The sequence below is a fragment of the Triturus cristatus genome, chromosome 6 (assembly GCF_964204655.1).
Source record: "Triturus cristatus chromosome 6, aTriCri1.1, whole genome shotgun sequence".
NCBI lineage: Eukaryota > Metazoa > Chordata > Amphibia > Caudata > Salamandridae > Triturus > Triturus cristatus.
This window is the reverse complement of record NC_140589.1, coordinates 895,171,151-895,184,765: the sequence shown is the minus strand read 5'-3', so window position 1 is coordinate 895,184,765 and position 13,615 is coordinate 895,171,151. Positions and strand designations below refer to the sequence as shown.

At 46.7% G+C, this 13,615-nt stretch overlaps 1 protein-coding gene across 2 annotated transcripts in view; it reads left to right on the top strand.

The window, feature by feature from the left end:
* SCAF8 (SR-related CTD associated factor 8) overlaps positions 1-13,615 on the top strand; it is a 1,763,249-nt gene that overhangs the window by 598,746 nt on the left and 1,150,888 nt on the right. For both annotated transcript variants that reach the window (XR_014963046.1, XM_085611536.1), the window contains exon 13: positions 5,512-5,717. Coding sequence is in view for 1 of the 2 variants with exons in the window: in XM_085611536.1 (XP_085467662.1) it covers positions 5,512-5,717 (206 nt within the window). In the remaining variant the exon portion in view is untranslated. The remainder of the gene's footprint in view (positions 1-5,511; positions 5,718-13,615) is intronic.

Below are 13,615 nucleotides of genomic sequence, written 5' to 3'. Positions count from 1 at the left end.
GACTTCCTTCTCGATACTTTCGAAACCACGCATAGGGCCACTTCCATACTGCCCATGCTCAAAGGAGTTATCAAACACGCGCCGGAGATCTTTAAGGACCCGGTCAGAGCCAGGGTCATTAACCCGCGCTTAGACAAAAAATATAAAGCCTCCCCTACAGATCCCTCCTACATCAGAGGGCCAGCACCACTAGATTCCCTAGTAGTGTCTACAGCACGAAAGAGGGCAAACTTCCAAGAGTCAGGCGAAGCACCACCACCTGACAAAGAGTCAAAACTCTTGGACGCATCGGGCAAGCACACTGCATCCCAAGCTGCCAACATATGGCGCTTCGCTAATACACAAGCGCTACTGGCAAGATACGACAGGGCCCATTATGACGAACTAGAAGCCATAATGCAACACCTCCCTGACAAATATAAAAATAGGGCAAATGAGTTAATTCAGGAGGGCAAAACCATTACCAATACCTCCATCCGCTGTGCCCTAGATGCAGCCGGCACCGCCTCCAGAGCCATTAATACCAGCATCCTCCTCCGTCGCCATGCCTGGTTAAGGATCTCAGGTTTTAAACCAGAAGTGCAAGCTTCCATCCTGAACCACCCCTTTGACTAGGAACATCTGTTCGGCCCAAAAGTGGATGAGGCCCTAGAAAAAATGAAAAAAGACACGGATACGGCGAAGTCTATAAGAGCCTTACAATCGCACCCTCCCAGGCGCTCCTTTCGCCGCTCTTCCTTTTGGAGCACATCCAGAGGCGACTCCTCTGACACCACTTCTACTTCATAGAAGGCCCCTACCCAATCCACCTTTACAAGGGGTTAACCAAGAGGCGGCTACAAGGGCAACAATAATAAAGGCAGAGGCAAGACAAACACCTCCCGCTCTGCCTCCACCCCTACCCAATGACTTCCCGCCACTCCCCCCAGACCATTCCACTCCGGTCGGGGGCAGACTCCAAAATTTCCTTCCTGTCTGGACTACCATCACCTCAGACAAATGGGTAACACAAATAATTCGGTCAGGCTACTGCCTAGAACTAATATCTACCCCCCCCCCCCCCAAACATTCCACCCAGACAACGCCCAATGTCACAGGAACATTTAACACTACTAAAGCAGGAGGTAATCTCCCTCCTACAAAAGGGGGCGATAGAACGGGTTCCTATCAACCAACAAAATATGGGGGTCTACTCCCTAGATTTTCTCATACCAAAAACGGACGACACTCTACGGCCCATCCTAGACCTCAGACCCCTAAACCGATACATACACTCAGACCATTTTCACATGGTAACACTTCAGCAGGTACTTCCACTGCTCTCCCACAACGATTTCCTGACCACTTTAGACCTCAAAGATGCCTATTTCCACATTCTTGTTCACAACGCTCACAGGAAGTTCCTAAGATTTGTAGTGGACGGCCAACACTATCAATTCAAAGTACTCCCATTTGGTGTCACGACAGCACCACAAGTATTCACCAAGTGCCTAGCAGTAGTGGCAGCACACCTGCGGAGACAACACGTCCATGTATTCCCATACCTAGACGACTGGCTAATAAAGGCCAGTTCATACAACCAGTGTGTACAACACACGCACGCCACTATCCAGCTACTTCACCAACTGGGCTTCACAGTAAACCACGCAAAGTCCCATCTCCAACCGTCCCACGTAAAACAATACCTGGGTGCCACTATAGACACCTCAAGAGCGCTAGCCTACCCCAGTCCTGCCAGGATAGCAAGCATTCAGGCTCTACGTGCCATATTTCAGCCACAACACACTCTTCCAGCTCGAGTGTTCATGCAACTAATAGGAATGATGGCCTCTTGCATATTCATTGTACCTCACGCAAGACTCCAGATGCATCCTCTCCAAGAGTGCTTAGCGCACCAATGGAACCAGGCCCAGGGTCAATTAACAGATCTGGTGTTGGTAGACGGTCGTACCCATCGCTCTCTCTAGTGGTGGACCACCAAAAACCTTTCCAAAGGGCGACCGTTCCTGGACCCGGTTCCTCAGATAGTACTGACAACGGATGCATCGCTCTCCGGCTGGGGAGCTCACCTATTACATCTCACCACGCAGGGCAGGTGGACACCTCAAAAAAAGTTACTCCACATCAACCACCTGGAGTTACTAGCCATATTTGTAGCCCTAAAATCTTTTCGAACACAGATTTCAGGCAAGGCAGTCCTAGTCCGCTCAGACAACATGACAGCCATGTACTATATACAAAAACAAGGCGGCACACACTCTCCACAGCTCTCTCAGCTAGCACAGAGCATATGGAGATGGGCCATACCGCAGAAAATCTTTCTCCTAGCCTAACATGTCCCAGGAGTCCAAAACACTATGGCAGATCTGCTCAGCAGATAAACACAACAAATCCACGAGTGGGAACTCCACCCGCAAGTTCTTCACCCGTACTTTCAAATGTGGGGGCATCTACAGATAGACCTCTTCGCCACCTACCAAAACGCCAAATGCCCAAGCTTCGCCGCCAGATATCCACACCCATTGTCCAAAGGCAATGCAATATGGATGAACTGGTCAGGCAGATTTGCATACGCTTTTCCGCCTCTCCCACTCATTCCTTTAGTGGTGCGCAAACTACAACAGCACTCTCTCACACTGATTCTAGTAGCTCCAACATGGGCCAGACAACCGTGGTACACCACACTGCTGGAACTATCTGTAGTACCGCACCAAAAGTTACACCTCTCTCCACACCTCTTAACCCAGAACCATGGAGAGATCAGGCACCCGGACCCAGCTCAGCTCAAACTTGCGATCTAGCTCCTGCAATCCTAGAATTTGGTTATCTAAACCTTCCCCCTGACTGCATGAACGTCATTAAAGAAGCTAGGCGACCCACCACTAGAGCGTGCTACGCAGCCAAGTGGAAACGTTTTGTGGTCTATTATCACAACAATACCATCAATCCCCTAGATGTGTCCATTCAACACATCATAGGCTATTTACTACACCTACAAAGATGCAATCTAGCCTATACGTCTATTAGACTGCACCTTGCAGCCATAGCAGCTTATCTACAAAATAGGCAACATCTATCACTTTTTAGAGTACCTGCCATTAAAGCCTTAATGGAAAGCCTCAAAAGAATAATTCCCCCCCCCAGAGTGCCACCCTCACCTGTGTGGAACCTAAATATCGTTCTCACCAGACTAATGGGGCCTCTCTTTGAACCTCTACACAAATGTGAACTTCAATTCCTAACATGGAAAACCGCCTTTCTTTTAGCCATCACTTCCCTCAGAAGGGTCAGTGAGATACAAGCACTTACCATTCAAGAACCTTTTCTCCAAATGCACCATAACAAGGTTGTTCCCCGTACTAACCCAAAATTCCTCCCTAAAGTCATTTCTCCTTTTCACCTAAACCAATCTGTAAAAATAACAGTATTCATCTCGCAATCACAGACCGTTGGAGAAAGAGCTCTTCACACATTAGATGTCAAACGAGCCTTACTCTACTACATCGAGAGAACACAACCTTTTCGTAAGACCAAACAACTGTTTCTCTTTCTCACCACCACACAAAGGCAACCCCATCTCCAAGTCGGGGATAGCTAGGTGGATTATCAAATGCATTCAGATTTGCTACCACAAAGCAAAACGAACGCTATCCGTTCCCCCTAAAGCCCACTCTACACGTAAAATAGGGGCTTCAATGGCATTTTTAGGTAACATCCCATTAGATGATATCTGCAGAGCAGCTACATGGTCAACACGGCACACTTTCACTAAACACTATTGTGTAGATGTGCAAACTAAGCAACAAGCTAGTGTGGGCCAGGCTGTACTCAAAACATTATTTCAAACCACTGCAACAGATACGGGTGGTAGCCGCTAAGGATGGGTACTGCTAAATAATCTATCCAAAGTGTGTAATCTGCAGCTCATATGCCTCGAACGGCAAATGCTACTTACCAGTATGCATCTGTTCTTGGCATGTAGAGCTGCAGATCTACACACACCCACCCACCTCCCCGGCTACCTTTATCTGTGCCAGTTTATCTTATTTAGATACAACACACATGGGCATCTTCACTGTTATTACTACGCTCCATCTTTCCCTGCTGGCGAAAAACAATCTGAGGATGGATCCGAAGCCCATGCGCAATACGATCCAAAAGAGGAGTCACATACATTGTGACTTCCAAAGACTTTCCAAGAGGAAAAACAACGGCAATCATCCGGGCCCAACCCCAGATGGCGATCTATGCACAGTGTGTAGATCTGCAGCTCTACATGCCAAGAACAGATGCATTCTGGTAAGTAGTATTTGCCTTTCCTCCATTGGATAACATTGACCGTTTTTCATGGAAAAGTTTCTAAGTGTGGAGTTTGAAAGACTGCAGAAATTCTTTAAAATTGTACTATTTAACCAAAACGACTTTACTTGCCTGTTAATAGGAAATATCCCTGAGTAGTTTCCAGGCGTACTACTTTGAGTAAGAAATCTAGAAAGTAACTTAACTGGCATTTTACTGTAAAGCCCATTTAAGTCCATGTACTGTATTTACAGAGTATTGATTTTCTATGCAACCATACTTTAAGTCAAAACAAAGTGCATATACAATTCAAACTGTTTACAAACTGCATTACTGCTGTAAAGTATTTATTGCTTACCTGTGCCAGGCTTGCTTGGTTCTAGAAAATAAAATAACTTAAATTATATTTTTATACAAAAACAATTGGTCTGAAGTTCAGTCTTTGAGTGTGGGAATTCATTTACTGACTGTGTACTACAAATGCTTAACACTGTCCTCTGATACTGCCTTACTACTCGACCAGACTACCACAAATAGAGAGTGAGGTGCTATCTAACTTTACCTCTGCCTACCTTTGGGGTTCCAGTGGACTCTGTGCACACTATACCTCACTTTGGTATAGTATATACAGCGCCAGCTTCCTACTGGTGGTGCCTAGGGAACAGGGTGACTTTGCAACACTTCCACTGCCTCGAGTAAGTCGTGACTATTATTTTTGGTAATCAGAGAATTAAGAGCCTGAAGGGAGTATTGTGGCTATTAATTTGTGGTTCCTTGGTATTTTGGCCTTGTGTCACCAGTGATGAACCGTGTAATACCCGCATAGTATACTATCATGTAACCACTATTGATTATTCTTTAAACTCAAGAAAAATCCTCATAGTGGTACGCGTATAGATTCGGTTTTGCCCATACCTTAGATTTGTCTCGGAGAACATAAAGTTGATGAAAGGAGAGCTTTTAAATCCCATATAAAGAGATTAAAGCCTGTTAGATTACCATAATGTATTATAAGCTCTTAGATCTCCTTTGAAAATATTTTTTGTGTCTGGACAGATTGTGCATTTTGTATGTTCTGCCTGTATCATTGAAGGAGTCCTAACAATAGTAATGAAAGGAAGGTGAGTGAGGTCGCCTCGGCAAAGAAATCTATACATTTGATGTTAACAGATACATACCTAAAGTGAACATCCACTTTTTTTTTTTTTATAGGTCTCCAAGGAAAAGGAGGTCTAGATCGCGATCTGGATCTCGGAAGCGTAAGCATAGAAAACGGTCCCGTTCGAGGTCAAGAGAGTGGGATAGAGACCGGAAGAGGAAGACCTCTCGCTCATACTCCAATGAGAGGAGAACGTATGAGCGAGAGAAAGACAGACTCAAAAAGGGGCTTCCTCCTATACGATCAAAAACACTCAGTGGTGAGTAACTGTGCTGCCTTTTTGCAATGTAAATTTTGTTTGTGTCATTATTTTGCTAGCGATTGTGGAACTGTCCTTATCTGGTGACAATTTGTCTTTGTTTAAGTGCTTCGAGAGGAAAACTTTAGACGGATTTGAAAATATTTGTGTTTTAGGAGGGTAAATGTCTGATTTTGTTTCACCAATGTCAGAATGGTGACCTGCCCTGATTTGTGGTTTTAATGTTTATTTTTAGAGGTAGATAGCAAAATTAGCGCTGTATAACCTGGTTTATTATTATGTGCAGCTTTACTTTTATTTTTTATTTTTTAAAGAAAGACGTTCTAGCATGGGTTGGAAAATCTGTGTTTTCATGTTTTTCTGGTGTGCCTCTTTTTTTCCTCTTTAGACTTTGGAATCTCAGCCTACTGCTGGTGCTTCTCCATAATTGCTTGATGTAAAACCCATGTGTGTCTTTAAAGAAGTGCAACTAAAGCGTGCCTCCTCCTGTAGTTGAGGGGCTACTGCTACCCTTTTTCAATGCAATGAGGCTACTGGTAATTGGTAGCAGCTGATTTTAGAGCTGAATGAATAGGCATTGTCTTCACTACCTCCCTCTAAGGAACAGAATAAGCCATTGTAGGAAGCTGGCTCTGTATATACTATACCAAAGTAAGGTATAGTATGCACAGAATACAGTGGATCCTCAAAGGTAAGCAGAGGTAAAAATAGATGACACCTTGCTCTCTATTTGTGGTAGTGAGGGCGAGCAGTACGACTTTATCAGAGGGTAGTATTTAGTATTTGTTGTACATACTCAATCAGCAAATGATTGCACACACTCAAACTGAACTCAGACCAATATATTTGTATAAAAATATTACGTTATTTTAATTCTAGAATCAAGCCAAACACAGGTAAGTGAAAAAACGCTTTGCAAAATATTTTGCGGTCTTTACAAGTAAATGCTAGTTCAAATGCAGTTGTTTGAAATACAGGTAAGTCAAGGTATTAAAATCACTGTACAGATTACTTTTTAGTTACTTTTAGATTACTTTTTGGGATTACTTTTTCTACTCCATGTGATATGCCTAGATATCACACTGGGACATTTCCTAGAGAAAAGGTAAGTAAAAACAGTGTTGCATAATTGTACTGTTCGAGGCATGTGGGCTGCTGAATTCATATCTGTGCATAGATCGCCGCCTAGTGTTGGGTCCGGATGTTTGCACGTTGTTGTCCTGGAAGAGTCTTCGAAGTATCCTGAGATAGGTGACTCCTCCCCTGGACCACAGTGCGCATGGGCATCCTCTCCATCCTCAGATTGTTTTTTTCCGCCATTGGGTTCGGATGTGCTTATCTTGACTCAAGTTAGGGAAAACTTTTTTTCAGGCCAAAAGGCCTTTAGTTCGCGTCGGTACTGTTCCCGATCGGTATCGACAGTTACTTGTTAGTTTACTGACTTCAAAAACAACTTTTTCGCATCGTATCCGACCATCGACCCCACATCGACGATGGAATCGAGGACACCATTCAAGAGGTGTCCTGTTTGCAATGCGAAATATCCCCATGTCGACGTCCACCCGGTGTGCAACAAATGCCTTTCACCGGATCACGACGAATCCACATGTATGGCCTGTGCCCGATTCCGATCCAAAAAGACTCTCCGGAATCGACGAGCAGCGAGACTTGAAGCGCAGCAAGCGGCACCGGCCCCGACCAACATCTTCAGCGCCGAGGACGAAGATGTGGAAGGCGTGGAGAACCTACCCTCCAGCCCCGCTTCCGAACACGATTCCGGATCGGAAGACATCGAAGAACAACTCTTTCAAGAAGCCGACACCGAGGTAGGAGACTACGATGAGGCCTTAGGGGCCGAAGAAAGTAGCTCCGGTGACGAGCAAGGCCTACCCGTACAGACGGAGGATATCCCAGTGCGTCAGTCTATGGCTCCGGTCGAGGGATCGCCTTCGGGCCTTACCCAAGACCTATCCCGCAGTTCTTCGGCCCCGCCCTCTGGCCCGGCCTCAGACATTCAGCAACAGCCATTAGTACCCAAAACGACTGGTTTCCCTTCCTCGAAACCGAAACCAAAAGTCGTATCGGTTCCACAGAAACTGAAACTGACACTGGTCGGATCGAAGCCCACTACACCTTCGACGCCAGCCAAACCCGTCGGCACCGACCGCACCAAACGGGACTTCGGTGCCAAACTCGCAGCAGCCAACGTCGGCGCCGACACACGGAAAAAGGCCATTGGTACCGCCAAGCCGCCTCGGCCCCCGGCACCGAAACAATCGGCTCCGACCACAAAGGTCAAAATGGCCGCTGCGTCGCACATCGCTTCAAAAGCAGCACCGAAGGCCCAATCATCGACGCCGTCGACAGCTACTACCTCTCCTCGACTCGATGACCCCGTGGCCCCAAAGAAGTCCACGCCTGCCTCTACAGAACCGCTCGGCGCCAAAGAACCGTCGGCGTTACAGGTGCGACAAGTTGCAGCGTCCTTGCAACGCATCAAAGAAAAGGCAGCCCTCCAGGACACGTCGGGCTCCGAGCCGAAAAAAGCTCAAAAAGCTTCTCCAGCAACACCCAACATCACTTTTGGACTGCCGCCATCCACGGCGCCCAAACTGTTTGAAATCAGGACACGTGTCACCCAAACTAGGATCACACCTGCCGAACGCTCTCCTACGGAGACGTCACCGTCCCACATCATCGATGCCGACACCGGCAGACTTATGCTCCACAAGCGGAGAATATCTTCCGAGCAGGCTTTGGACTCCTACCGGATCCCGCTAAAGAAAAAGCTGCCAGCGGATTCGGAACCAGTTCTTTACGAACGTCTCCATACCTCTTACCTAGATCCACAGCCCTTCTCTCCGACACCCTCCGAAACCGACGCTTTGGAGGACTACATGGGTGACGATGTCCCCTACCCCAGAGAGATGGACCCTGAAGGCCAACAGGACCCTGACCAGGCTTGGGATGACCCTGTAGACCCGGGTGCGCCTATGGATACACAGGACACGCAGCTATATGGCGCGAAAACGTATCCCACAGAGGACACTGCCGCATTCAACGCCCTCATTGAACGTGCTGCGGCCAATCATGGTGTGCAACTCCACTGACACAATTGAGGAACGATTTTCTAATGGATACTTTCGCATCCTCAGAAAGGAATATCAAAACTCTACCCATGTTGAAAGGTGTCCTCAAACCAGCAAAGGACATTTTCAAAGAACCCACTAGGGCAAGAGTAATAAACCCCAGGATCGACAAAAAATATAGGTCGGCGCCTGGGGACCCTACGTACATTAGAGGACAGTTACCTCTAGATTCCATCGTAGTCGCTAATGCTCGCAAACGGGCGCACTCGCAGACAACTGGGGAAGCTCCTCCCCCGGACAAGGAGTCCAAGGTGCTAGAGACCTCCGGCCAACGGGTTGCAGCCCAGGCAGCTAACATATGGCGTATTGCCAATATCCAGGCGCTCCTAGCTCGCTACGATCGCGCACACTATGACACATTAGAAACCCTACTCCAACATCTCCCTGACCAATACAAAGAGGGAGCAGAGATCCTCATCAGGGAGGGACAACTCCTCACGAACGAATCCATTAAGTGTGCACTGGATGCCGCAGATACAGCTGCTAGAGCAATAAACACCAGCGTCATGTTACGACGACACGCCTGGTTACGAATCTCCGGATTCAAACCTGAGGTTCAAAATAACATCCTCAATCAGCCGGTCAACCCCGACTACTTGTTCGGACCAGAGGTTGACACCACCCTAGAAAAAATAAAAAAGGACACAGACACTGCAAAGTCCATGGGGGCTCTCCAAACGCAGACCTTTCGGAGTGGCTCCTTTCGTCGCCCCGGAAATAGAGGAGCAGGTAGAGGACAGGGGTCACAGCAAACCTTCAACAAGGGCAACACACAAAGTACCTACGATAAAAACACCCGGGGTGGATATCGTGGCTCCAGCACAAAGGGTAGAGGACGCGGATACGGCAATACCAGGTCCTCCCCCAAGAACAAGCAGTGACGCCCTCTCCCTTCCGCCCGACCACATAACACCTGTCGGGGGAAGGCTACAAAGGTTCCTGTCCACGTGTAACTCCATCACTACGGACAGGTGGGTCAAAGATATTATCAAACACGGTTACTGCCTAGAATTAACCTCCACTCCACCCACAATACCGCCAAAACACCGTCCTATGTCCTCAGAGCACTTAGCGCTATTACAGCAGGAAGTGCTAAGTATGCTGAAAAAAGGCGCAATAGAGGTCGTACCCGTCCACGAGCAAGGTACGGGGGTGTACTCCCTGTACTTCTTAATACCAAAAAAGGACGGGTCACTCAGACCTATACTAGACCTGAGACCCCTCAACCGCTACATTCTCTCAGAGCATTTCCACATGCTCACCCTACAACAAGTCCTCCCGCTGCTCAAACAGGGAGACTTCCTGGCCACGCTAGACCTCAAAGATGCGTATTTCCACATACCCATTCACCCCTCGCACAGAAAATATCTCAGGTTCACTATTCAAGGGCAGCACTACCAATTCAAGGTTCTTCCCTTCGGCGTGACAACAGCACCCAGAGTTTTCACAAAGTGCCTGGCTACTGTGGCTGCACATCTACGGAGGCAACACATTCACGTCTACCCTTACCTGGACGACTGGCTTGTTCAGGCAAAGTCAGCCTAGCAATGTGCCAGCCACATGTCCCGCACCATTCACCTTCTTCACAGTCTGGGGTTCTCACTAAATTACCCGAAATCACATCTCCAACCCGCACACGTACAACAGTACCTAGGTGCGACCATAGACACTCTGGCAGCCACAGCTCAGCCAAATTTAGTGAGGATCAACAGCATGCAAATGCTGATTTCCAAGTTCAAACCCCAACACTCCCTTCCCGTGCGGGTGTTCATGCAGCTGATAGGCATGATGGCCTCCTGCATTTTCATAGTCCCACACGCGAGACTACATATGCGCCCGCTTCAGGAGTGCTTAGCACGTCAATGGAATCAGGCTCATGGGCAACTAAAAGACCTAGTGTTGGTGAGCGGTCGGGCATACAACTCTCTGCATTGGTGGAATCCACAAAACCTTTGCAAGGGCCGACCGTTCCAAGAGCCTGTTCCACAAATAATACTGACAGCGGACGCGTCTCTCCAGGGATGGGGAGCTCATGTACTCAATTACACAGTGTAGGGACTATGGACGATACAACAAAAGAAGATGCACATCAACCTTCTAGAACTGATGGCAATCTTCCTGGCAATGAAAGCATTCAAAGTACACTTGTGCAACAAAGTCGTGTTGATCCGGACGGACAACATGACTGCCATGTACTACATACAAAAGCAGGGAGGAACACACTCTCCACAGTTGTCTCATCTGGCTCAGAGCATGTGGAAGTGGGCCATTCAGAGGAACATGTTCCTCATGGCGGAACACCTCCCCGGCAAGGACAACCAGATGGCGGATCTGCTCAGCAGACACAGCCACCAGATGCACGAGTGGGAGTTACACCCATCAGTACTCCAACCGTACTTCCAGCAGTGGGGCCATCCAGAGATAGACCTATTCGCCACAAGCGAAAACGCAAAATGCCAAAGCTTTGCCGCCAGGTTCCCACATCCGCAGTCGCAGGGCAATGCGATATGGATGAACTGGTCCGGCAGATTTGCGTACGCTTTTCCCCCAGCACCATTGATACCGCTGGTGGCACGCAAACTCAGGCAACACTCACTAACACTCGTCCTGGTTGCTCCAACATGGGCACGCCAACCATGGTACACCACCTTTCTCGAACTTTCCGTGGTGCCGCATCAGAGGCTGCGGATCAAACCCGCGCATTTAACGCAGAACCATGGAGAGATTCAGCACCCAGATCCGCAACAGCTGAACCTGGCAATCTGGCTCCTGAAGTCCTAGAGTTTGGCTACCTAAACCTGCCACCTGACTGTATGGACATCATTAAGGAAGCTAGAAGACCCACTACCAGAGCTTGCTATGCAGCCAAATGGAAAAGGTTCGTCATTTATTGCAATAACAATGACATTAACCCGCTAGACGCATCCATCCAAAACATAATTTGTTACCTCTTACACCTCTACCAATGCAATCTGGCATACACCTCAATACGTGTCCATTTGACCGCAATATCAGCCTATCTCCAGAACAGGCAGCACCTCTCTTTATTCAGAGTGCCTGCCATCAAAGCATTCTTGGAAGGACTCAAACGAGTAATTCCTCCAAGCCACCCACCAGCTCCAATGTGGAACCTCAACTTGGTCCTCACACGCCTGATGGGTCCACCCTTTGAACCTCTACACTCATGCGAGATTCAATTCCTCACCTGGAAAGTAGCTTTCCTAGTAGCAATCACTTCTTTGAGGAGAGTTAGTGAACTCCAGGCACTAACCGTTCAAGAGCCATTCATACAGGTTCACGCCAACAGGGTCGTACTACGTACCAACCCCAAATTCATGCCCAAGGTGATATCGCAGTTCCACATGAATCAAACCATTGAACTGCCTGTTTTCTTTCAAAACCCACAAACTGTCGCAGAAAGAGCACTCCATACACTGGATGTAAAGAGAGCCCTCATGTACTATATAGACAGGACTAAAGTCTTTAGGAAAACAAAACAACTTTTCGTTGAAACCTTTTTTCAAACACCCTGGAAAATTGCACCTATATATTAAGACATATTAAATCTGTACACATTGTATCCTTGAAACATTATAATATGAAGCACAGTTATTCAGTGCACACTATCCTTCTGTATTGGCATATACTCATTCCTAATGATCAATACCTAAACATAATATAAACACAACATTACTACTTTTCTTTACTCCTATCCTTTGTGTCCCTGGCAAATGCACTGCATTGGAATGCGTTTTAGCACATTCCACCTTACAATGTAATTTGTTACAACAATATTTTCTCCAACTCTGAAGAACCTAGTGCTATTATATATATATACATCTGCTTGTGAAGATGGTGGTGTTCCTGTTGCGGCTGATCACCGGTCCTCTTCTTCTTTGAACTCAGGAATGATGGGGCCCTTCTCCTTCTGCCTGAATACCTGAGTAGAAAGAAACTTCATAGCGCGTGTTAACTTATACAAATATATGTCTTCTTTCGTAATTTCAATGTCACTCTGATGTCTAGTTGATGTGACCTATACATATATTAATTGTTCAATGCGAAGTATGTGGGGCGTTAAGTTGTTGTCAGAACATTGTAATATTTGTGAGTGAAAACAGTGATCCATGGGCAATAAACTATTTTTGCTCTCTCTCAATTTATTCATTTATTTAATTCCCTCAATTGTGGCGCTTATTTTGCCTATTTTATTTTTAAGCAGTCCTGTTCTGACATTGCTGAAAGTTGTTGCTGCTTTAATGTCATAATGGGCAAACGTGTGGGAAAATGTAGACGACCTGAGGCTGTGGCATGATAAATCTTTCCTGTGCAGTCTGCTTATTCTAAAAATGTTGCAAAAACCTCGAAACATCACTTAACTCCGAAAGCCGAAAGTAACCGAAGAGCCAAAACATTGTACTCTAATAGTTCCCAGGAGATAGGAGACCAGAGGAAACTCGTAGTGGTCGAACTGCAAAATATATGCAACCACCTCTAAAGTTTGCAACTCTACTTTTAAAAGGCCTCTTTAAATCCACACTTTATTCTGACAATATTGTAATACTGAGCATTGCTTACTCCATGCATACCGTCCTTTAACATTGAAATCTACTTTATATCTGCATGTACTATTTATTCTTTCGTATTTTCCTAGCACTGGGGCTTGTGTGAAGAAAGTTGGTGTGGTGGCTACCTGTGTTAATCTATTCCTACGATTCTCTGGTTGTCTCATATTTTGAAGGCTGCACA